Source organism: Ursus maritimus, unplaced genomic scaffold, assembly GCF_017311325.1.
Source record: "Ursus maritimus isolate PB19 unplaced genomic scaffold, ASM1731132v1 scaffold_24, whole genome shotgun sequence".
NCBI lineage: Eukaryota > Metazoa > Chordata > Mammalia > Carnivora > Ursidae > Ursus > Ursus maritimus.
The window spans coordinates 5158911-5183657 of record NW_024424897.1 but is presented as its reverse complement, the minus strand read 5'-3'; the positions used below and the strand labels follow the sequence as shown (position 1 = coordinate 5183657).

Here is a 24747-nt window from a genome sequence, read left to right as displayed (position 1 = left end):
TTTCATGTAACTGGCCAGGGCATGTGTCTAGACTAGAAGCCCCTTGGGGGTCAGGCCCAGGTCTCAGTCACATCGACATCCAGAACAGACAGCTTGATTTATCCTGCCACTGCGGGGGACAACCTGGGCCCAGCGAGGTTAATCAGTCTGCACAAGGTCAGGTCTGCTGACCCCACTAATCAGCTTGAGCCTCCTAATCCCGTGCCAGCAGGAACCTCAGGACAGACTGCAGTGGCTTGTGAGAGCTGGCAGGGCCATTCTGGCCTTCTTCTGCAGACCCGGTCCGGGAGGGGATGGGGGCGCTGAGCCATGTGCACCACCCTCTTCCTGCTCAGCACCTTGGCCATGCTCTGGCGCCGCCGGTTCGCCAACCGGGTCCAACCGTGAGAAACTGACTGGGCCGTGGGCTTGGGTGGGGAGGGGGGAGAAACTACTCTGCCGGGCGGGAGCCAAGCTGAAGGTGGGCTGGGGCTGCCTGGGCCTCCTGGGAGGCTGTGGGGGGCGGATTTGCAGGGAGTCCCTGAGAGCAGGGGGAGCTTACAGCTCTTCACTGAGGCCCCCGGGACCCCAGCCCAACGTGGCTAGGTCCCGCAGGACAGGTGGGTCTGGGCCTGGGCGCTGCCCACAGCTCTTGCTGCCTGTTCCTCCCGCCCGCAGAGAGCCCAGCGGAGCAGACGGGGCCGGTATGGGCAGCGGACTGGAAACAGACCTCCAGTCCTCAGGCAGGTAAGGCAGAGGAGAGTCAGGGGTGGAGGAGGGAGGGTGCGTCCGAGGAAGCTGACGCTCTCCCTGTCCCTGTCCATGCCTGGGGACGTACAGGAGCATGTGGGTGCCCGCTGGAGGCTGGCCCCTCGCCCCAGCCACCCTGTCCCCTGTGCGCCTGGTGGGCAGGCTGAATGTTTTCTCCGGGTGGCAGTGGGAGCCCCCAGCCTCTCCCCTGGACCACAGCTGCTCTGCCTTGTGGGGTGGTCCCCAGGGTCCTATCGGAAGGCGCAGGGGCACTGGAGAGAGGGATGGGGCAGAAGCCGCGCTGGTTGCTTGGCTCGCCTTCCCTTCCCCCGCTCCCGCTGCCCCCGCTCAGCCTCAGCGGCTCCTCTGCCGGAGCAGCTGGCAGGATTCGCCATCCAGTCCCCAATAGGAGGCTCAGGACGAGCATGACATCATCAGCACCGAGTGCCATTGGCTGGGCAGCTCCTGCGGGCAGGACGCTGTCTCCAGTGGCCAGAAAGTTAACTCTTCCCTAGGCTGAGACCATGTGGCCTTTACAAGGGGTGAAGTTTGGGGAACTTCTGGATTTTTCCTTCCCTAGGTGACCAGTGTTCTTTGATGATAGGGGCTCCTGCGCCCAAAAAACATGGAAAAATCGACGAATATTTATTAAGAACGTACTGTTTTGCATGTTCTTTTGTGCCTCTGGGCCCACCTAGTGTGGGAGTCCTGTGAGAAGTGACATTCTCTCCTGCAAAAGATCTGCTAGCCTTCTCTCACTCCTAGTGAAACAGAGAACATGATGCCCTTGGGTTCGGGGGGCCCCAGCCGGAGGGAGTCTCCCCACAGGGCTCAGATGGCTAAGCACTCAGCACGCTCGCCTGCTGGGACACCCCACCGTCTCTTTCTGTTGGGGTGTGGGACCCTCCCTGCAGTGCCCCTCAGCCACACGGAGGCCAGCAAGGCACGAGAACGGGAGTCTCTGTCCGCGCACGGCCCCTAACTCCTCCTCGGTGCTGGGGTTCCTCAGGCTCTGAATGTCAGACGGCCTACTGGGCAGCCCTGGGCACGTGTTGGCAACAGGCATTTCTGCCGTGGCCTTCCTTGGCGTCTAGGCTAGCTGAGATGGTCACACTAGTGCCCAAGGAGTCCTGCTGGTGAACTGGGCTGCCAGGGGAAATGGTGAGTCCCGGGCCGCACGCAGAGCAGGCCCTCCAATGTCTGGTCCTCCAGGTTGAGTTTGGGTCTGGGGGTGTACAGCCAGAGTCCCCCGTCCTGACTCCCCACTTCCCCACTTACTGACTGAGAGACTTGGGGAAAGTTACCTGATCTTTTTATTTATATGTAAACTAGGATTAGCAACAGACCGTGCAGGGTGTTTGTAAGGTTCAAGGTGAGATCTGCATAAAGCGCTTGGCCTGAAGTAGGTGTTCAGTAAACGCTGGCTATTCTCCTGCTGTCGCCTGGCTCTTGACCAGTGTTCTAGTCTTCCCCTGGCATGTCTCCTGTATTAACTCGCTTGGAGGTTGTAACAGTCCCAGAGGGTTGGCAAGACAAATGTTTCTATCTCCCGTTAATGGTGGAGGAAACTGAGGGATGGGGAGGCCTAAGTGACTTGCTCAAGGTCATCCATCCGATTTGTGGCCGATGGGGACAGACAGGTCCCTGACTTCAGGCAGTCTGTCTCTTCCACATGAAATGGGCCCAGACCCCCATCAGGAGGAGAGAGCCGCATCTGGACTATCGGCCTGGCCTCGTGTGGTCTAGCCAGAAGGAAGCAGTTTCCTGTTAACTCCTCGGGACCCAGTTAACTGGAAAAATCAGCCAAGCGGCTAACACCTCCCGCCTTGACAGGCTGGCCTGGGTGAAATTTCTGCTCTCCGATTCCACAGTCACAAATTCCAGCTGATTTCCCAGCTGCCCCTACCCCTCATTAGTGGGGTGACTCGCTAGGCCTGGGGCGGAAGGAAGAGGAAGTCTGGAAGCTCGGGAAGGACATCTCCTTCGATCCTCTGACTCTCATGCTTTTCTGTTTAGGGAGAAAGAGCCTCTGCGGTAAGTCCTCCCCTCTTCAGGTGGAGCTCAGCCCCAGGAACTGAGACCAGCTGGCCGAGGCAGGTAGGGCAGGGCTGTGAGCCTTGGAGGGTAGAGGGCTGGGCTGGGGACCAGGAAGGAAGACTCTGCAAGGCCTGGCCGCGTGGGAGCAAAGCAGGCCGGCTTCAGCTCTGTGGTCATCGGTGGAGGGTGAGCATAAGGGGGGGTGGACTTCATCAGCTCCTACCTTGAACCTGTTATGGTCCCAGCCACGGAGCAAGGACTAGTTTCAAGGGAATGACGTGTGATCTCGACAGCATTTTCTGGGCCTGGGGATGAGGTGGTGGTCATGCTGGGGGCCCGAGGGTAGTTCCCACGGACTTCTGAGGGAAAGGTGGTATTCTGGAACATCCATTCTGCAATGCAAGCCCCTGCCTTGGCACGGGAGGAAGTGCCAATCTGGTTTGGTTTTCCGTTTTAGTTTACATCCTGGCTTGCCCCCCACCCACAAAGGATGCTGTGGTGGAAGCAGCAGCAGCAAGCAGGAGAATGGGGAAAAGCAGCCATCGAGAAGGTAGACCCCTCCCTTTGAGCACCTGGACCCACCTGTCCTCACTTTGCCCCCGGCGCTGGTGGTGGGGCCTCCTGACGCTCATTGCTCTGGGCTGGGCTCCCTTCCTCTGAGGTCCTGATGATGATCCGAGGCAGGCCCAGAGAGGCACCCGGTGGGGTCTACTGTGGGGCAGCCCCAGCAGCCCAGGCTAGAGGAGGAGCAGGTAGGGAGCGGGGAGCCCCAGGGCCGAGCCCAGGAATTGCTGATAGGGCTTTTCATTCATTCCCTAACTTAATCCTTGCAATAACCCAAGGAGCCTGGGCATATTATTACCCACATTTTGGAAATGAGGAAACACAGAGAGGCTAATGAATTTGTCCAGTGTCATCCAGCTAGTTAACGGGGACTCCCCCCCAGCCTCGCACGGAGGCCACAGAGCTGCCCACACTCTTAACCACCAGGGCCCAGTCGTCTCTCCTGGAAGTTTGCAGCTGCTCTGTGAGAAGAGGGGTTCCCCTGGCCTGGCAGCCCCAAAGCTTGTGGTCCTAGGCTGTGTGGCATCGGGGTGCCAGGGTGGCACTCACTTCCTGTGGCACGTGCCTCTCCCCGGTCCCCAGAACTCCCCCTGTCACTGGCCGCTCTGCTGAAATTATCAGCAAGAAATGCCAGCTGGATCTGTGACATGTCTGCCTGCAGCTGGAGCGAAGCATCTCCCAGCCTGTCTCCCGAATGTGTCTTCTGGGCACGCGTGTGTGCATGCGTGCGTGTGTTCCAAAGGGGCAGTAGCATGTGGGAAGGGAAGAAGCATGACACTTGTTTTGTCAATGCGCTGACTGCTCAGCACCGCAGCGGCCTCCTCTGCCCCCAGCTGCTCTGCCATTTCTCTCTTCACAATCCTGCCCGATCCAGAGCAGAGATCAAAGCAGATTTCCGCTTCTGCTCCCTGGGATCCAGGCACAGACTGGCAGGCAGCTGCTCCCGACTGTCTGGAAGCCATTCATCTTGCAAAGCCCCCCCCCGCCCCCTCCCGCACGTGCAGCCCCCCTTCCTCGCCATCCAGCCCCCACGGCTGGGCGGGCGGGGGGGAGGTCTCCGTCTGGCTGGCCCCTGCCATCAGGCGGCAGGAGACGGGGAGTTCTTTAGACAGCAGCCCTTCCGTCGTCGCCTTGACTTCACATCTGAAGGAGGGAAGGAAAGGGTGAGATGCCTCAGACAGTGGGGACCCACACTGAAGCCATGGGGGAGAGGCTGCTGATCGTGCAGGGAGACTGGCGGTGCTGTGGAAGCTTCTAGAAGTAGGGTGGGGTGGAGGCAGAGGAAGGGTCCCGCCAGGGGAAGGAGCTCTGGGCCGGAACCACGGCAGAGCCCCACTGCCCACTTGACACGGGCCAGAAGTTCGTGACCACCTGTCTCAGCTCCTGTCAGCCTGTCTTCCTCCTGTGTGGCAACGGCCTTCCTGGTGACAGGGCTGTCAAACTGAGGGCCAGAGGGCACCACTCCTGGGGCTCCAGTCTGCGTCTCCGAGCCTACCTGTGTGTTCATCCTCTAATCTATTTGCCATGTTCCTGTCACTTCGGCCTCGGCTCTGCTCTCTGCCATTTCCAGGTGGCCTGTCTCCTTGCACTGGTCTGAGGAATTGTCAGGCCAAGGTCACCTGGCTGGACAGGAGCTGGCGGCCGGCCCAGACACACCTCCACAAAGTGACACCCCTTCGCGGCGCTGTTCTCAGGGGATGGTGGCTCCTCCAGGCATCGGTCCCCGATGAAGGGGGGGAAGGCGAGGGGATGGGGGGAGTGTGTTGGCTGGCCTTGGCGGCTGCCCGGGCCCTACCAGCTGGGGTACCATGTGGGCTGGGAGGGAGGGGCCCTCTCCCCCAGGGAGCAGGCTGGCTTCGGTGGGAGCAGATTGTGTTTACACCTTCCCCACACACCCAGCCCACGCTCTCTCTTATTCCCCGGGGCTCTCCCACCCCTGGGCTCTCTGCACGCCCTGCACATTTGCAGCTCCTCTCCTGCTGCGGGGAGTGCCCACCCTCAGCCGAGCGCTCCTCTAGAGAAGGCTGCCGGGGCCGGGGCCGGGGCGCTCCTTCCTCAGCCACTAGCTCCCTTCGTAGGGGGTGCACCCAATGTCGCCAAGAGGCTGCATCCTTCCCCCCACCCCACTTCCTTGGAAAGAGCTGCTGCTTGGGAATGGGAGCAGGAAAGCCCAGGGGCTTGGCAGACTGACCATAATAGGAGGAAAGGGATTAAGGGCAACCAGAGAGACAGCAGAGAGACTGAGAGCTGGTGCATCCCTAGCCTGGGGGGTGCTGGCTCTCAGGAAATATGAACGCAGAATCTAAGAGCGAGGAGTCCGGGCTCAGAGCACCGGATCTGAATCCTGACTCCACCATCACCTCCCAGTTCTGTGGCCTTGGGCTGTTACTGAACGTCCCTCCCTGGGGTTTCTCCTAAGAGGAGGATAACAGCAAACCTGTCGGAGTTGTTGTAAGGGTTAAATTAGATAACGTGTCTAAAGTGCTTAGCGCCCTTAGTAAGCGCTCAGTATATCTGAGCCCGGGGGACGGTGTTAACTACTGAATAACACGTCACTTTGCGACAAGAGTAGGTTCAGAACAGCTAGCCCTTCCCCCCCTCACCCCGTGGCCCTTCCTGCCCTGTCTTTCCACATGCACAACAACGGGGCGATGGGCAGTTCTGAAACAAGCCAGAGCCCAGCCCAGCACTGGGCACCTGGTAGGACCTGGCAGCCCCGTGGACTGGACCAGGCACACCACTGTTGCCTCTGGGTGCCTGCAACCCTGTCCCAACCTCCAGTGGGAAGCCTGACCCGGACACCTTCCCTCCAACTGGCTCTGCTTCCCCGCACGGATCTCAGCTCCTAGAGAAGACAGGAGGTGATGGCCCTGATGTTTTTCCCTCCTCTGTCTGAATGCTAATGTCTCTGCTGCTTGGAGCCTGAGTGACAGGGAAAAGGCTGCTCTGAGCGGCAGGGTGGCCAAGTGCGGCAGCCGGGAGCAGGGAGGTGCTGTTGTCTGTTACTTTTGTGGCTGAGACTCGGGGCAGCTGCCAGTCTCTCCTGGAGATTGGAACATGGCCAGAGAGCAAATGAGATGGTGGGGGTGGGCGTGGGGGTCGGGGGGGGAGCAGGGAAAGCAGACAGAGCAGCTGCATCAGCCGCCGCTGTCCTATGTCACCCTAGGGGGCAGATGCCACCACGGGGAGTACCCCCACCCAGCCCAAACGTGTGGTTGTGGGGATGCGGGCAGGATGGTCCCGGGCGCGGGCGTCTAGCAGAGGCCCTGGTCCAAGATGAGGCGGGCGTCGCGGCACAAGGACTGGTCCCACGGGTTCCCAAGGGACCCTTTGCGGGACCTCAGTTAGGAAGAAGCCTGAGACCTTGAGCTAGAGGGAAGGAACGCTTCTTCATGAGCCTCGAAAGAAGGGAAATGGCCAAGGTTTACAGTCATATAATGATACTACTAATATTATTAATAATGGCTAATGTGTCTCAAACGCTTCTGTGCTAGGGCTGTGCCAAGTGCTTTACTTATACGCATTGTCGCATTGATGGGGCAGGAACTGTCGTCATCCTCATTTACCCAATAAGGAGAGTCAAGTTCGCAGAGCTTGCTCAAGGTCACCCACAGCGAGTAGTGAAGCCAGGACGTGTGCGCGGGCAATGCGGTGCCAAAGCCTGGGAAGGTGTCGGGGCACAGAGGACTTGAGTCTAGAGCTGGGGCTCGAGGACGTCCTGGGTGTGACCGGTCCACCAGGGCTCAGGAATGAGAGCTGTGGACCCCGCCCGCTGATTTTCCCACTGCTCACGCTGCAGGAACTGACATTCGAGGCCAGACCAGACTCTGGGACCCGAAAGGCCAGTCCTGGCCTGCCGACTGAGGGGGGTGAGGAGAGCTGCCTTTCCACGATCTGTCCTGCCCCTCAGGGAGGAAGCAGTGGCCCCTAGCCGGGGTGACAGACATCATCGAGCTTGTCGCCATGGTCACTCGGCTCTCAGGGGCAGAGCCCTGGGGGTAGGAGAGGGTGGTAGCCAGCAGCCCAGCCGGAGGGGGGCAGCTTGAGGAGGAAGGCTTTGTTGTTTGTTTTTACAGGGGGAGGGTGCAGGTTTTCAAGGAGGTGGCTCCAAGAGGGACCTGCTGACTTCAGCTGGAAACCAGTCCTTGTACCTAAGGACGACCAGGGACCCTCTCTGTGGGATACACGTGCCCCCTAGTGGGAATTAAGATGAGAGGGTGGCTGAGAAAATTAAAACCAAATATAAAGATTTTCTGATAGATTATGGCCTCTGGGCCTGGATAGGAATGGCCCCGGTCCTGTGTCCATGCGAATGCACACACACACACACACACACACACACACACACGGGCACACACAGGTTTAATAACGTTTGCAGAAGCCAGGAGAAGGGAGCATTTCAAAGAAATGATTTCATTTCTTCCTTGGTCATTTATTTAAGGTGCGTGTATCGGGAGCCTGAGACGACAGACACACTCTGTGGTAGGTGCTGGAGTCAGACGGCGATGGAAGGGATGGTGCCTGACCTGCCAGCAAGAACAACAGAAAGATCCTAGCCAAGGAAGCCCGGGTGTGCCCGCTCGGCTGCTGCCTGGTCACATGACCTTTCCTTCTCTGGACCTCAGTCTCCCATTTAACCGGCAATGTGGAACCCAAGTGGGCTGGTGCTGAGGATGGGTGGGACCCGTTGACTACCCTCAGAAGAAGAGTGGTCTGGTAAAATGAAGGGGATGGACCATTTGACCTCTGGGGGCCCTTCCAGATTCTCCCGGGCGAAACAGGCTACAATGGACTGTGTTTAGAGGTGCTGACAGTGACTCGCCCCCTTGGCAAGCGTGGGTGGAGCCCCTGTGGGTACAGAAATGAAGTAAGGCTTCCTGCCACAAAGAACCAGAAAACTGGGCAAGATAGAAGAACAGACATTTGACAACAGGCACCACACAAGATGGTGACCCCTGGCCCCCTCAGCGTCTGCCTCACACAGGTCCCTGCCTGTGGCGTGGGGCGGGGAACCCCAGCAGACTACAGTGGTCTCGTTCAGGTGAGGAGACAAGACCAGAGCTCAGGACAGCGTGCCGTTCCCAAGGATAGACGCACAGATCAATGGGGTCCCCAAAACAGACGCCACGAAGGTGATGGGTGGAGAAAGAAGAGTCCTTTTGAGAGAATACAAAAAGCAGTAACCATAAAAGAAAAAGATAAATTGGACTTTATCGAAATTCTTGGAAAGCCTGGAAGAAAATATCTGCCAAGCAAAAATCTGAGAAAGGACCAGTATCCAGAATATATAAAGAACTTTTACAACTCAGTAATAGGAAGACAGCTCAACAAAAAGGGGGGAGGATTTTAATAGACACTTCGGAAGAAAGTATACATATGGCCAATAAACCCCTAAAAAGATACACGACATCCTAAGTCATCAAGGAAATGTGAATGAAAACCACAACGAGACATACTGCACACTCCCCAGAAAGGCTGACAGACAGACCGTAAGAGGCGTTGGTGAACAACCGTAGCCCTGTACTAATACACTGCTGGGAAACTAGTCTGGCAGTTTCTTAGGCAGTTATCCAAGAGGAACGAACCCATAGGTCCACGCAAAGATTTGTACAGAGAAGTTCGCGGCAGTGTTATTAATAATGGCTCCAAACTGGAAACAACCCAAATACCGTCCACGGGTGAGGGGGTAGGAAAGGGGGCAGCGTATTCACACTGCAGAGTACTATTCAGCAATTAAAAGGAAATGAGCCACTGTGTGAACCACAACATGGGGCACTGAGAGAAGCCAGACCCCGAAAAGCACCTACTGTATGAATCCAATTAAAGGAGTTTCTAGAACAGGCAGAACTAATCTGTAATGGCAGAAAGCAGATCAGTGGTTGCCTGGGGCCAGGGCTGGATATGGACACTGGGAAATAGCAGGAAGGTGCCCCTCAGGGTGACAGAGATGTTCTAAATCCTGACTCGGGTTGTGGTTAGATGGGCCTATCACTGATTGGACTATGGAGTCGTATATGTGAAATGCATGCATTTTATTGTATGTAAATTATACCTCAATACAGATGACGGGAAGAGTTTAAAAAAAAAAAAACAAAACCAAGAATGAAGACCTGATTCTTGTCTTGCTCACAGTCTAGTGGAAAAGCCAGATGTGAAAACAAATCATCAGAAGACAGTGAGTCCCCTAAGAAGTGTGCTCAAATAACAAGGGTTCTGTGTATGAAGTGCTCCCTCGTGCCGGGCCCGTGGAGGTGCTGTGCGTGCGCGGTTCTAAACGTCCAGATAAGAAGAGAGGCTGGGACGGAGGGGCGGTGGTCGTGCAGCGTTACTCGGCTAGAATCAGCTGGGCTGGGACCCGCTCCGAGCCTGCCTGGGCGCTGAGCGTGGGCTTCACCAGCCTGCGGCAGAACACCCAGCCGAGAGCTCGGGACCCCGGCGCCTTCGCAGGTGAGACTTTGCCGAGGAAGTATTGACATAGGAGCTGGAATTTGCTCAGCAGAGGAGGGGAGGAGGCGTAGGAAATTTCAAGGCAAAGGGAGCAAACAATATGAGCAAAGGCTGGGCAACACTCGTGGGAAGGCAGGGTTCCTGGGAGTGGAGCGACGTGTCCCGAAACGAGCAGAAGAGGTCAACAGGATATTATGTGTTCTTCACATTCACTTATTTTTGAAGAACCCATTAAGCAATAATTTTACAAGAGGCAACAGCTCTGCAGAGCAGGCCAAACACAGGGAACCACCCCGTGCAATGCCAAGGTCGCCGCTTCTCAGCAAATGGGCTATGCCTTGGGACATTTCTCCTACTCCAGAAGGTTAAAGCCGTGTTCCACGATCCCAGGTTTCTGCTGAACACCATTTGTAGCAAGCTTTTGTGGTCCTGAGAAATCCCGGGGCGGGGGGCGGGGGGAAGAAAACAAAACCCTTCGTGCTTTTATGCTGGGCTTTCTGGCTGGCTGAAGTCAGGCGCCGGAGTGAAGCAAAATGTGTCCCACTGTCATCGTGTGTTCTTCCGGGAAACTCTGCACAGCGGTGAGCATCACAGGCTTTGAGGCTGGACTGTCTGAGGTCAGATCTCAATGCTCCCACTTACTGATCACTTTCACCTTGCTGCCCTTTGGCTTCTTTGGTTGCAAAAGGGGGGTGATCGTAAGAGGGCAGATGGGAGAACGAAGGGACAGTACGTGCGATGTGCTCAGACCCATCTAGTCTGAGCCGCTACAGCTTTTTTGTATGTCAGTCCGGCCTCAGTACGTTGGTTTTTAAAAGGAAGGTGCTTCGAGCAGAGCCTGGCCGGGAGCAAATACTTAATAGACAGTAGCTTCTGTGTTTTCAGAAAGGTGACGTGCCCATGTCAGCTCATTCGTTTTATTTTACCATGACCTGTTCTTTCAGAATTATAATGACACGAAAAGGATTTGGGACATGTGGATCGTATCATTTAGGATGACTGTGACTCTAACAGAACACCCAACTTAGGGTGCTTCAAATAGTAAGGAGATTTCTTTTTTACATCTCACATTCTGGGGCACCTGGTGGTGCAGTCGGTTAAGCACCCGACTCTTGGTTTTGGCTGGGATCATGATCTCAGGGTCGTCTGACTGAGCCCAGAGTTGGGGGGGGGGGGTCTGCACTCAGCAGGGAGTCTGCTTGGGATTCTCTCTCCCTCTCCTTCCACCCCTTCTCCCGTCTCTAAAATAAATAAATGTTAAAAAAAAAAACCCTCTCATTCTGTGTTTCACTGAAACTAACATGCCTTTGCTTGTAAGACGCTCCTCGCATTCAGAAATATTAAAATATTAAAAATATGTGTCTCTGAGTCAAAACAAAAGGTCTGAAGGTACGGGGCTCCAGGACTGGTATTTCGGCAGTTCATCATGAAGACTCTCTTTCCTTTGTTTCCGCTCTGCCACGTCAGACCTTAGGCTCTGGCTTTGGACCAAGCCTCACGGATGCAAGAAGGCTGCCACCGCCTCAAGCATACTATCTTCACAGCATGCCAAAGCCAGAAGAGAAGCTGTTGTTTTTAAAAACAAGAAAAGTTTTCCCAAACTTGGCATGATTGCATCACAAACCCTTTTCTGAATTCCTGGCAGAATGAACAGATTGATCCTAAGGGTCTGGTGCAGACTCATCAAGATTCGCCCTTAGGGCTGGGGAGGAGCCTGCCTCCAGTGAGGACAGAGTAAGCCGGTAGCTTTGTTCTGTTTGTGAGACAGAGGAAGAGCGGCTGTGGGCTGCCACGGAGATGAACCCCCTGTGAATCACCGGTCAACTGTTCTGATGCAAGCAGCCAACTGCTTGGGATATCCCTACCCACTTTCCTGTTCTTATTAATGAGAGTAGAGCTTCCTTTCCAGGTTAAGAAATTAACCTCAATATTCCAAATATCCCGGTTTCCTGTTAATGTGGGTTTCAGATACCATATCTGAAATCCTATCAGTGCATGGAAACCAATGAGCTTAACCACCCGAACACAGCCGGCCAAATGACTAGATTCACCTCTGTGCTCAGAGCCAAGGCCCTTGAACCGCACCGAGGACCTTGGCCCTGCTCAGCCTGTGTTCTACTTCTGTCGCTGACCACTAGACTGTGTGATTCTGCCCATATCAGTAAACACAGATCCATACTAGCCTTGAATAACGGCTACATCGTAATTCCCCTGCACGTAAAACTCAAGCATCCCAGACCTCGGGGCGCCTGGCTGGCTTAGTCAGTGGAGCACGAGACTCTTAATCTCGTGAGTTCAAGCCCAATGTTGGGTGTGGATCCTACTTAAAAATAAAAGAAAGAAATCACAACATTTAACGCTTTGGTCTTGACAGCTCTGAACCCCTGCCTGCTCATTCAGAAATCTGATGCGTTCTTTGTCATCTTTCCCACTGATTTTTTTTTTTTTTAAGATTTTTTATTTGAGGGAGAGAGAGCGAGAGCACAAGTGCGTGCACACAGGAGCAGGAGGGGAGGGGCAGAGGGAGATGGAGAAGCAGACTCCCTGCTGAGCAAGGAGCCCAATTTGGGGCTCCATCCCAGAACCCTGAGATCATGACCTGAGCTGAAGGGAGACGCTTAGCCGCCTGAGCTGCCCAGGCGCCCCATCTTTCCCATGGATTTCTGGCCTGCCCAGGCAGCGTGCCCAACAGGGGCACAGGCACAAGCCCTCTCATTGCATTTTGCTCTGGCCTCTTGGCTGCTGCCCAGCGCCCGCGACACCCCATCTGCTGGGAGCCTGCTGCTCTTCTGCTGTGTCCTGTCGGGTGTGAAGTCTACACTGTGGACGCACGAGGTGGCAACCAGTCCAGGACTCAAGACGGCCTTGCTAGAGCCCAGAGCCCCACAGTCTTGCACCCATCAGCCCCTGCAGCCTCTCCTCCTCACCCTTCCTGCCATAAAGTGGCTCAAAACCACGGAATAGGTGCCCATCATTCCCCCGAGTGATTTCATCCCTAACCACCCCTGCAAATGCACAAAACCCCTCTTTGCTCCTCTCTCCTGCAACCAGAAGCCCTATAATAAGACTGACGTATAGATACACACGGTGCAGTACAGCTTAGTGGTGAAAGCACGGACTCTGTGGGCTGGGCTCACACCCCAACTCCAGCAATCACCACTTGCGTGAATTTGGGAAAGTTACTTCATCGCTCAATGCTTGCATTCCCTCATCTGTGAAATGAGGGTAGTGATGGTGCCCTTCACAGGGCCACGGTGCACATTAAACCAATCAAGGCATGTCCCGTGCTCCACGAGTGGACGGCACATAGCGCTACGAGGTATCCACTCTCGCTATTGTTCACATGCAGTGGGTCGCTCGTCTGCATACCCGCAGCTTTTGGAACTTCCACACTTAAACTCCCTCTCCAAGGGCGCCTGGGTGGCTCAGTCGGCGAAGCATCTGCCTTCAGGTCAGGTCATGATCTCAGGGTCCTGGGATGGAGCCCTGCATCGGGCTCCCTGTTCAGTGGGGAGTCTGCTTCTCCCTCTCCTTAGGTGCCCTCCCTCTCCCTCTCTCTCTCAAATAAATAAATAAAATCTTAACAAAACAAAAAACTCCCTCTCCAAGTCTGAAATGAAAGGAACTTGGTGTACAGGGAGAGAACCCATTCCCCCTTTCGGGTTTACACAAAACAGTGTCTTCAAGACAGAGAAACTTAAGGGCCAATTTTACAAGATAGAAGTTACTGCTAAGTGAGTCCATGATTATCTGTTGAGTATGGTCTGCAAGCAGAGGCAGCAGAATACCAACCAGGCACTATGACGGAATTAAAAAGAAAATAAAAATAATTAAAAGAGATGATTCCTGGGGCACCTGGGTGGACTCTTGATTTCCCCTCAGTTCATGAGGAGTAGTGGCATGGAGCCCTGGGGTGGGCTCCTCGATCAACAGGGAGTCGGCTTGAGATTCCCTCCTCCTGCTGTGCGCGCTCTAAAATAAATAAATAAATCTTTAAAAAAGAGAGACAGACGTCTCCTGCCTTGAAGAGCTTACAATCAAATTAAGGTAGGCAAACATAAACAAATGTGGCATTGGTAATAAGCACCTGGGACCTATGACCACATACAGAATAACACAATCCAGACTAAATGCCACTGAGATCATCGCTAAAAGGTTGATGAGAATGGGGGGAGGCTAATGCAGAAAAGGCTTTCCGGTCTTGCAAATTTAAACTAGTTTCCAAATAGGTGTAAATTCTGGCTCTGACTAGTGAGTGTTTGCCTGAAGAATAACGGTCAGAAGGAGCGGTGGTTGCTACACACCATCCCCTGCTCTTCTCTGAGTTTATTTTTTCCCTGGTGGGAATTAAAGCCACCGGCGGGTAGGCGCAGAGTCGTTCGGAGACGCAGCTCGCGGGCGCCCCCTGCCGCCCGGGCCTCTCCGCCCTCGCCCCAACTTGAAGGGCAGCGGAGCGGGACGCCTGACAGTCCCCCGGGAATCTTCCGCCCTTTCTCTAACGCTACCCACCACCCAGATGACCCCTCCCCGCCCCAAGTGAAATCTGCGGAACAATTAAGAATGCAATCCGGCCAGGGCTCGGTTTCCTCATCCGTTCCCTTCGTGAGGCCCCCTTGAACTTTCTGCGCCACCCCAGTCTCGGCCAGGGACTATCTGTGGACTCAGCAGATAAATGAGTATAGCTGAAGCAACCGTCCATTTTCGTTTTCTTCCGAGATCAGTCCTCCCACCCCGGGCTCTCTACTGTCCCTGGTGGCGGCCACCATTTTACCCCCAACTCCAGAGCTGCGCTGAGGATGCGGCCGTTCCCAGCGGCGGTTGTTTGCACTACATTTCCCATGAGCCCTTTCTCAACATCGCGAGAGCTCTCGCGAGACTGCTGAGAACACGTGTGCGCAGGCGCGGCTCCACCTTCTTTTCGATGCAGGCCGCGCGGCTGGGAGGCATGGCGGCTTCTGGCAGGACCAAACGGGACAAGCAGTCTCGGGCCTTTGGCTGTGGTAAGGCTGTGGAGGTGGGGAAACGAGGGCTTACTGGAGCCGGAGCTAGTGCATTCGGCCTCCCGTTCCTTAGAGGCGGAACGGTGACGATAAACCGGTCTCCCTCGTAGGGTGGTTGGGAGGCTTAGTTGAAATACTGGATCACTGAACGGCGCGAGTGTTGATGATTGAAGGGAGAGCGCTCAGACCCTCCTTTGGAGTCAAAGGTCCCCCTCCTGGGGCGGGGAAAGCGTCTTCCAGCCTGTGCAGCCTCGTGCGTCGCACAACCACCGTGCGCCCTGCGGGTCTTCCGAGGCCCGCCCACGGGGCAGGCTGCGGGTGCCAGTTCTTAAATCAAGTGTTAACGTCCAAGTCAAGTCCCTCCCGGAGTGCCTTGAGGACGGCCCTAATCAGTAGTTTTTATTTAATCCTATAGGTAGTCGTAAATGGGGTTGTCGATTTTGGAAGGCCGTAATTCCACAACCCACCTTACAAGCTCAGTTTTTCATTCCCCACAGGCTTTTCTTTGGCATCTGCGAAGACAGAGAGCACCAGACCTGCAGGCTGAAACTTGGAAATAACGAATGGATCCCTGAAATGAGTAAGAATGGGTGCCAGTAGGACCTGGGTGGTCACCAGAAGTGAGAAAGTCGAGATGGTGGGAAGGCCTGCCACATACGCCCGCCTCACACTTTATTCTGGTCTTAAGTTTAGTTTTATGAACTCGTGGATGCATAAAGCTAGTTAGGGTGAGAAAAATGGACCCAGAATCCGGAAGTGAGCAGGGTCTGTGCCAGTGTGATTTGGGGCCACTAGGTGTCACTGTTTGGAATCAAAAGGGTTGCCCGGAAGGGAGACTTAGGAAATGGGTTTTGGCTGGCTGGGATTTAGAAATATTTGTGGATGATTAAAGTTATCCTTGTCTGAAAGGACATCTTTTGTGAAGAGTTCTGATGCCTTGAGGCTCAGCTCTTTAAATATCAATCTTGAGAATAACATCTTGACATCATTTCTATTAGAATGAAGTATATTACCCACATTTCCCTTAGAGATTAAAGGTGTTGACTGTAGACTTTGAAAAAAGTCACGTGAAAACCATCATCTTAAGATGTTGAGTGTAAGGATTTTTTTTTGATGAAAATTCTGTGGGAAGAGTTTTTTAGCTCTTTGGCAGAATTGCAGAGATTAGGGTCCCTTTAGTGTCTGTCTGTCAGATTTCAAGGATGTGAGTCTCCCAGAATTGTTCCTGCCCAGGTAAGGGAAGGAGTATGGAACTCTGCTAGCCTCCTTGCCAAGCAGTCTCCCAAACAATATTTGTTACAACAATCTTAAGTGGAGTAGATATTTTCTCCTTTGCTACTGAGTAAACAAACTGAGGCTTAGAGTTATACAGCTGTTTCTTGTTTTTTAAAGAACCATAAAAATAGGGCAAATTTTGTGGCAAATTATCTTTTTTCAGTTTCATTGAAAAATAATTGAATTAAGATTAGCCCAGTGGTTCTCCACTGGGGTGGAGCGTGCTAATGGGATCTGATGGGTGCTGCTAAGTGTCCTACAATCCACAACTCAGCCCCCACCACAAAGACCTACCCACCCAGGATGTGAGAGCTGAGGTTGAAACTTTGTTTTAGACTAACTTGAGAGATCTGGGCTCTAGTCCCAGCCTGTTAACCCCACCTTATTTCTTTGTAAAATAGGGTTACTGCTTTCCAGACCTGGCTATACATCCAGGGCACCTACAGGGTGTTAGAAGTACACCTCCAGCCATGGATGAGAATGACCCTGGAGGGAGGCCCAGGAGTTGTGTGGCCATCCCAAGGGCAGGCATATAGGAACAGTTAGATGACCTGATCTACTTGTAGCCTGGGGATTTTTATTATAGCAGGATTATAGCAGTGGCTATTTACAAGTAGCTCCTGGGGCAGATCTATAATCCTCTACTTAAAAAACTGATCTAGCTCTGTGGGTCATTTTGTATGCAGAGGCAAATGAAGGAGAAGTGACCTTGTGTGATGGTGTCTCCTGGCAGCATGTTCCCCTTGGGGATGCCCCGAAGGGGTAACCACACATTCTGCTGACGCCGGAGTGTACACCCCATACGTACTCAGCTATCAGGCACGTTGTGCCGAGGTAGACTCTGTCTTTAAAAGGGCGGGGAGCGTCCGTCAAGTTGGGATTCTGGGTACATCTAGGCACTAGGTATCAGCAGTTTTTACCTTTGAAGGAAAGTTATTTTAATAAAGTAGACGAGGTTGAGAATTCTTACGAGCGAAGTAAAGCAGAATTTTGTAAGGACAGAGTGGTCTTCCTGTGCTACAAGTGTCAGCCCTATGGGCTGGCCGATTGGCGGGGGCTGAGTCCATGATGATCTAAAGTTATCCCTGTCTGAAGGCAAAGAAAGGCCTTTCTGTGGAATACGGATGTCTGAAACTCAGTTCCCAAGTTCGCTTTTTAGAAAATTTAGGCCAGATTTGAAAGTGAGCTACTTGAGAGTTACGTGTGTGTATCTTGAGTAGATTTTTTTTTGTTTTGCAATTTCTCCTGGCCAGCTACAGTCTCAGCCTTGGTTTCAGAGATGGAAAAGGATCCTGCAGAAGCAGGTGGCAGCGGTGAGCCGGCTGCCCTGGGCCCAAAGCAGAGACTTGTGTGTGTAAGTAGAACCCTTCCAAGTAGATGGGCGGCGGGGGGGGCTGTTTGTTTTGCTGCTCCTGCCCCGGGTTTAGGATTGTGCTGAGTGGCAGGGAGATTTTAACATGGGTTTGTTTTCTTTGCTAGATGTCTGCAGTGTGGGAGGCAGAACTGATCTGCTTTGCCTGAAGTAAGTGAGAGAACTCCTCCCCTGTTGCTTGTAGTCTTCGTTTCCATCTTTCGTGTCCCCAGAAAGCCCCACACGCCTGTGATGGTTAGTTATCCCTGTCTGAACATCTCAGCTGAGGGGAAACAATCTATTCTGAGGCACTGGGGTTTGGCTCTTAAAAGCTCAGGCTTTATCAGGGATCACATTGAATGGACTCCAGAGGGAATTGTGTCCACCCTGCTGAAACCCCAGTCGAGTGCATATCCCTCTGCAACTTGAAAACCGATGGTGTGGCTACCCTGTCGTGCTCTAGGCCCCTTGATCAATGGTCCTGAGGGTACAGGATATAAGAGGGGGCAGAAATGGGCACGTAGCCCAGTTTGGGGTCATGTTCTTACTGTGGAATGAAAGAGTGCTTGTCCCATATTTCAAGGAAGTGAATGCACTCCTTGAAACCGACAGGAATGTCGGAAGTCTGCCAGCTGTGGCAGAAGTGTGACCTGCCTCGGCACCTCATTGTGACATTCAGGAAAGAAGGGCTGCCGTGGCACCAGCAGAGCTGTTCGGTTTCCACGTGCTTTGTCTACACCACCAGGGAGCCCTCCTAGGGTGAGCTCAGATTGTGTCTGGACAACATGATTGGCGTGGGGCTGCTCCTGGGGTGGCTGAGGGCTGAGTAGGGTGGCCTGTGAACAAGAAAGTAGCCCATGGTATTGGGCCGGGAGGGTGCCTGGCTTTGTTCCCATTTAAATGCCAGGCTTGGAGTGGGCAGATTGCCTTTTTCTGTTGAAACTGGGAGGTATGTATGGGCTTTTTGTATTTAAGGTCACATAATTGTTCAGTTACCAAGGAAGCTAAATTTGGGGTGCGATTTAATAAGCCTGAAGACTAGCCCCAGCAGCTTACAGCCTATGAGTAAAACAAAGTAAGTAAAACAAAGTAAAAGGGTGTGTTAGCGAGTGGGGAAGTCGACTTCTTGCATTATCGTTGCTGCAAGTAGATCTGACTGCTCCACGGGACTCACGGAGACCTTTAGGTTTGACTTCAGAAGTTTTACCTCCACAAAGTGGTTGAATGAGAATGTCCCCAATGCTTCGTGGTGGTTCCTCCCTGGCCCCTTGCCAGACCCTGCTCGCTTTGAGCCTTGGCTCTTGAGGGCAGGCTCAGGTTTTGAAGCGGTCTGTGCCCGATGGTCCCCTCAACAGCATGGGCCTAATGTTGGGTTAGAATGAGTGCTGCTCTGATTGCCTTTTCTTTAAATTTGGCTTTCAGTTTTGAACCCCCTGCTGGCTGATCCATCAAAGGACTCTCCTTTGGTCTTGCAGGTTCTCTCTTCAGCGATGCCAGGTGGAGCAGCACGGCCTCTGTTGCTAATTGTTAATGCCTGTAAAGTAATCCCCCAAAGGGAGAATGATTTAAGAATTCTTAGGACTTGGTTTTCAAAAAGGAGCCAAAGAATTTGAGTGGCAGTTTATCCTGAAAACTACCTGGCGGTTAGTCAGGTCAGGGCATAACTAAGAACATCCAGAATGCCGCCGTTGAGATGATCTGGGGGTAACTGGTGTATTGGCAAGAAGCCGGTGATTGTGAGCGGAGAATGATTAATGTGTACGTGCTCTGTTTGGGGGAGACCGAGGGGAGGCAGGTGCTCCGCTGAGAAAGAGGTTTCTGAGTGCATTTCCTATGAAGTTAATGTATCTTGGGCTTAAATTTTGAAGCACAAATAAAAGTTTTTAAAAATGGATTTTTGTAACTGGATTTCATGTTGAGACCCTCATACTGGGATTTTACTCTGTGACTAAGCCAACACGTTCTTCTATAAATGAAGGTTTCACAGAATACTGTTGGTTTTTTTAGAGGGCAGAAGGAAAGTCACAAGCGGACTCCACGCTCGGTGGGGGGTTCGCTTTCATAACCCTGAGATCACCAGCTGAAATCACATCCAGTCAGACACTTCTGGGCCCTGTGTTCAGTGGGGAGTCTCCTTTCTCTCCCTAAGAGTGGGACAGTCAACAGCCTGAGCCACCGGGGTCCCTCAAGTTTCACAAGATGCAGTCAGATATAAGTTTCCCACTAAACCGATTTTCTGCCCCTCTTAATGGGTTACTACCTACAAACGTCACGTTACCATTTCTCAAATCTAACGGATGGACAGGTTCTGATAGCTACAGATGTGAAGGGAACAGGGACAGGTAAAGTGTCCTGGACACAAGGGGGCCAGGCGTCCTGACTTAGGCTATGCTGGCTTACCAGGACAATTGGCTTTCTTTACTAGTAAAGGTCACTATCAGATGGCACAATGGACTGGCACTGGGTACCAGGTTTCCCACGTTTGACGGTGTTCTTCCCGGACCATAATTCTATCCAGAGAAACATACTTGGGACACTGCTGTCCTTGAGACCAAGGGACAGTTTGATGTTGCCAAGCTAAAGGGAGAGGCTTGTCTGCTTGCTACTCCCCTCCAGTCTAAACTGCTCGACAGCCGCAGGAAGGGGAGGTTTCCAGGAGCTGCCTCCGTCATGAAAGCCCAGGTCTATCACATACCTGATTTCTCAAATAGAATTTTGATTCTGGTGACAGTTCATCGCTCTTGTTAAACATGCTGACAGGATCTGCCTTCCAAAACCATGGAGCCAGAGGCCAGGTCCTGGGCCTCGGCGAATTAGCCCGTGGTGGTCAGTGCCAGCTCGAGAAGGCTCTTGCACAGTAGAGCCGATTAGGCCGTTGAGCTACTAGTCATGAGGCCAGTAAACCCCAGGGCTTAAGGGCTATAATGGTGATGACTTGGTTAGTTGAGACTTAACCCTTCCAATAGAAGCCCCTGTGCTCTGTCTAAAGTGAAACTGCCTGTCAGCTAAGTCCGGATTTACTGAAGCCATGACATGAAGCTGAGCGTTCATTACCTGATCGTGTCCTCTTTTCAGTGGCCAGGTGCTAATCCATCCAGTGGGACTTCCTCAGGCCAGCAGCCCTCTGCAGTTGACCCCTGTCAAATTACCAGGGCTGGCCCGAGGTTCTTGAATTTTCTGAGTGGTCTGCCTGCTAGACCACGGTGTACCACCGCAGCCCCCTCCCCGACACACACAAAAGACACAAGGGTCATCCCATCATTTATGCAAGTACCTAGTTCAAATTACATTCTGTCTTTTGTGCTCCCGCTTCATCATGGGGCAGAAGGAAAGTGGTCATGTCCTCAGGTGGTTTAGGCGTGAGTTAGAGTCCGTTGTCGTGGAGTCGCTGGGAGCTGGAACATGCGTGTGGGAGGGTCTGGCTGGGGAGTGTGTGCACCGCGTTGCTGCTTGACCCTGGTCCGTGGCGATGTCTGCAGTCGCTGCACCCGCATCCTCAAGTTCAGTACCGACTGCTGGCTTTGAGAGCCTCTGCTCTGAAGTGTGTTTGCCCTTTGCTGGTGAGGGTCACAATCTCTTCTTGTGTCACCTGCAGTTTTAAAACATCCAGCAGAGCAGTCTTTTCTTCACCCAAGGTCGGGATGTCTGTCTCCAACCCAGACGGGAGTTTCCTTGGAGAAACCAAGAACAAGATGGGGTGTCCCACAATGAACAAGCTTCAGTGACAGTCACAGATCCACCTCTTAATGTTCTCTAGAGAAGAAGGGGTGGGTGGAGGGGAGCTGGAGCCCTTCTCAGAGGCTGAAAAGACCAGAGGCCACTTAGGTCACGTGAGGGGCCAGGGCCACAGGTCCATGGCTGTGCGAGAGCAAAGGGCTTGTCAACGCTGGTACAATCGAAGGATGCCAGCCTTGTGCAGGTCCTTCCACAGGGTGGCTTCCAGGGACAGGTCGTGGTTGACATAGAATATCAGTGGTGTCTTTATTCGCTCGAAATAGTGGTCAGAAAATTTCCAGTAGTTGCTTGTGATGAATCCATAGGCACTAACCTGGACAAGGATAGTCACCGAGTTAGCCTTTACTGAGCTCTGTGCAGACGGATTTGTGAAGGGATGTGACTCGGGAAGGCCCCCCCCCCCACCTTCCTCAGATGCCGTGTCCAGGACACGGATAAACCGCAGTTGGAGCTCGTGCTCACAGCAGGCACTGCGCTCTTGTACAGTTCTCTCAGCCGTACAATAATCTCAGGCATATCCCCGTTGTACACGTGGGGAAGCGCTCAGAGAGGTAACCAGACATGTTTTCAGTCAGGAGCTAGGGAGTGGCCAGGCTGGGTTTTAAAGTCAGGTCTATGATTCCGGATCAAAGCCGTGATCTCCATCGTTAAGCTCGAGGTGGAGACAAACACCCACTACTACTTGTGGCTCGTTCTAACGGGAGCACGGTCAAGAGGCTGCTGCTTTAAAGAAACAGGGAAAAGGAATAGAGCAGCGTCGTGGAGCGGCCCTTGGCCTCCAGCTCTTGTGCTGGCTTTAGTGTGGGTCACTGCCCTTTGAAAACTGCTTCTCAGCCTCTGCTGGGTTCCTGGGGGCAGCACTGGCAACGTCCCAGGCAGTGATTTCAAAGGTTGTGTGTGGAAGGCTAAACCTCCTGCCCAGCTCAGTTCTAGAATGTGCTCCTAAAAGGATATCCTTATCCACTCCTGTTGCGATTTTGCTTTCACAAGAACAGTGTGATAACTTGTGCCTTAAATACCACAAGGGTGAAGGACAGAGGTCCCCGGCAGGTGGCTGCTGGAGGAAGGCAAGGCCGGCCCAGCACCTGTCCTGGAAAGGTCCCTGCAGAGCCCGCATGGAGTTAGCTCAGGAGTGGCACCCCCTCCCGCCCCTTCCAGAGGCCAGCCTTTGCTCTTGCAGCTGGAGAATCCCTTCCCCACAGGGGAGAGGCCGAGTCCCAGGCCCGGGGGTGACAGACCTCCTTTGGGGTTATCCTGGATCAAATGAGGTTCCACCCACACCCGTCCTCTGCTGCTGTGGGCTCCTGAAAGGGAAAGCCTCTTACCTGGTCGCAGGTGTGCAAAGCCGTCAGCAGCATGAGCGCCCCAGTACTAGGCATATAGAGGTCTCTAAAATTTGTGTTAATCAACTTCGATTTCAAAAACCTGGAGATGAAAAGCGGCATCAAAACTCAAGAAAGAGGCGTAGGTCTCACTCGATGGTTGTGCCCTCACGCTTTCCAGCTCCCAGTTCAGATCACCTAGAAAACCGTTCAGAACTTCCGGGCTCTTCTAGTGCAGTCATCCCCCATTTAGGAAAAAACCCAAATGAAGCAAATGCAGAAGTCTGGGTGACAGAGTGGGGTGAGAAAGAGGACAGAACCACAGCTGTAATCCTTCCCTCTCCCACTCTGGAAGCGTGAACCCAGCCTGACTCCCCTGTCCTCCCTGCAACACCCTGCCTTCACCCCTGGGCTAAGTAACCACAGTAGGGGACAGGTGGCCTGTTTAGCCTGAGCCCTATGTTTCTTTCTTTCCCCGGACTTCAGCCCAGCAGGACTCCCTTATGAGGGACATGAGGGGCGGGGCACCCCGGTCCTGGGCCTGGAGTCATTGGTGAGAAAAGCGTGTGTGCACACTCTGAGAATCCAGACGTGAGGCCGCAGTATGGCGGCCACAGGCCTGACCTCAGCCCGGATTCACGTCGAAGCTTTGCCAGACAAGCCGCCTAGCCTCTCTGAGCCTGCTTCTCCCCCTGCTGAATGGGGCTGAGCGCTGGCTCCAGTCTGCCTCCCCAGATCCACTCGCCACCTGCACCTGCTCTCTGGGGATGCCGGCCGGGGGGCGACAGCAGGGCTTCCCAGCCACAACACTATGATGTATTGGCCCAAATAATTCTTCGTTGCAGGGGCGTTCTGCGTATCGTAGGGTGCTCAACAGCTTCCCTGTCTCTACTTGCTAGTGGTGCTTACCTAGTGACAAGCAGAATGTCTCCAGAGAGGGGCAGGGGACACCGCCCCCCCCATCGGAACCACTGGTAGGGGAGAGGGACTGAGGGAGGGAAGGAGGGGGTGAGATCGGGCTGTTAGTCCCAGGTTCCTCCCTGTGGTCACCTTGGACTGCCTGTGTTTAGGCCATAAAGGGCCTGCAGGGATGGGTTGATGTGCAGGGGGGATGGAGGGGGGAAGCTGTTCTTTGTGCACCCACACCCTCCCCCCCAGCACACACCTACCTCTCCCTCAGGTAGCTGATGAAGTCTGGATGTAGTAGCTTGAATTTCCTGGCAGAGGCTTCTGGTCCGAAATAGGTCTGAGGCCTAGGACCCATGAAAGAAGTGGACAGAGCGACCTGGGCCGTCGTATGGCAAGTTGGGGAGCGAGGTGAGGGGAAAGGCACTGGGCCTGCGGCGGTGCGTGCGGTATGGGCGGGGCTGGGTGTAGTAGCGGGAGAAGGGCGTGTAGAAGGTGGCCGGCAGCACTGTGGGCACCACGTGTGGCTTCCCGCTCACCAGGACGTCGGTGGGCGGGGTGTAGGTGAGCGAGGAGGGGGGTGTGAACAGGGCGGGAGGAGTCGGGTAGGAGCAGTTGACCCGGGGGTGGTGGGGAGGAGGTGGGAGCAGGGGGAAGTAGAGAGACTCAGGGATAGGAGGGGGCTCCCGGGCTGGGCAGGGGAAGGAGCAGGGGAAGCACTGGTTCTGGGGCAGGGGTGCAGTGGGGGGCTGGAAGAAGGGGGGTTCCTTCAGGAAGCGGGGCACATAGGGGGCGATGTAGGAGGGGATGCCACGAATGGGCCCAATGTAGGAGGCCGAGGTGGCGGGGCTGTGGGCAGGGGACCGCGGGATAGGCACGGGAGGAGTTTGGGAGGAGTTTCGAGAGAGGGATTTCAAGCCAGATTGGGAAGGAGATTTGGAAGTGGGTGGGGTGGGGTTTTGGGAAGACCCTCGGGGCACATGTTGGATATGAGGGCTGGGGTTCAGGGAGGAAGCCCGGGAAGAGGGCTGTGAGGCAGATGGGGTGGCAGGGTGGGAGGGGGGCCGGGAGGAAGACCCCCGGGTGGGGGATGGAGAAGGGGCTGAGCCACCAGAGCTGGAGTAGGCCTGCTGGTTGGAAGGGGCGATGTGGTTGGACCGGGACTGGGAGGGGGACTGGGTAGGGGACGGATTGGGGGTATGGGAGGGGGAGCTCATTGGTGTTGGGGAGGCTTACGACCACCCAATTGATGTCTCTGAGCCAGCCCCCCCAAGAGCCCAGTCCCACCCGTGTCACAAAGCCCACCCTCATGACCAGCCGCAGCGTCACGAGCGATTGTTGGATCGTCACGGGGGGGGGGGGGGGGGGGGGGGGGGGGGGG

General features: G+C 54.2%; 2 protein-coding genes, 1 long non-coding RNA gene and 1 other non-coding gene across 9 annotated transcripts in view; 3 read left to right on the top strand and 1 right to left on the bottom strand.

The window, feature by feature from the left end:
* Nucleotides 1-309: 309 nt before the first annotated feature.
* Nucleotides 310-10894, top strand: PRCD (photoreceptor disc component). Of its 2 annotated transcripts, XM_008693803.1 has the most exons (5): nt 310-383; nt 658-726; nt 2746-2826; nt 3224-3316; nt 7772-10894. In XM_008693803.1, exons 1-3 carry the CDS (start codon nt 310-312, stop codon nt 2765-2767), a joined length of 165 nt encoding a protein of 54 aa, XP_008692025.1. In that variant the 3' UTR covers nt 2768-2826; nt 3224-3316; nt 7772-10894. The 2 variants fall into 2 exon arrangements, 1 of the variants encoding a protein (XP_008692025.1); XR_569380.1 differs by lacking the exons at nt 310-383; nt 658-726; nt 2746-2826; nt 3224-3316 and adding exons at nt 5820-6191; nt 7130-7199.
* A 3761-nt stretch (nt 10895-14655) lies between these two features.
* LOC103665768 overlaps nt 14656-24747 on the top strand; it is an 11486-nt gene continuing 1394 nt past the window's right edge. The window contains exons 1-5 of one of the 2 annotated variants that reach the window (XR_569381.2): nt 14656-14777; nt 15275-15357; nt 17306-17406; nt 17532-17574; nt 18879-19295. This is a non-coding gene — a long non-coding RNA (uncharacterized LOC103665768). Of the gene's footprint in view, nt 14778-15274; nt 15358-17305; nt 17407-17531; nt 17575-18878; nt 19296-24747 lie in introns of those variants that run through there. The other variant, XR_005837322.1, reaches the window with a different exon arrangement.
* On the top strand, nt 17110-17191 carry LOC121105069. Its single transcript, XR_005837499.1, has one exon. It is a non-coding gene; the product is annotated as a small nucleolar RNA R38 (small nucleolar RNA).
* The window catches only part of ST6GALNAC2 (ST6 N-acetylgalactosaminide alpha-2,6-sialyltransferase 2), an 18258-nt gene continuing 14162 nt past the window's right edge, over nt 20652-24747 (bottom strand). For 3 of the 4 annotated variants that reach the window (XM_040640165.1, XM_040640163.1, XM_040640164.1), the window contains 3 exons: nt 23630-23713; nt 22464-22563; nt 20652-21451 (listed from right to left, as the gene is read on the bottom strand). In XM_040640165.1, the coding sequence (XP_040496099.1) occupies nt 21284-21451; nt 22464-22563; nt 23630-23713 (352 nt within the window). In that variant the 3' untranslated portion in view covers nt 20652-21283. The other variant, XM_040640166.1, reaches the window with a different exon arrangement.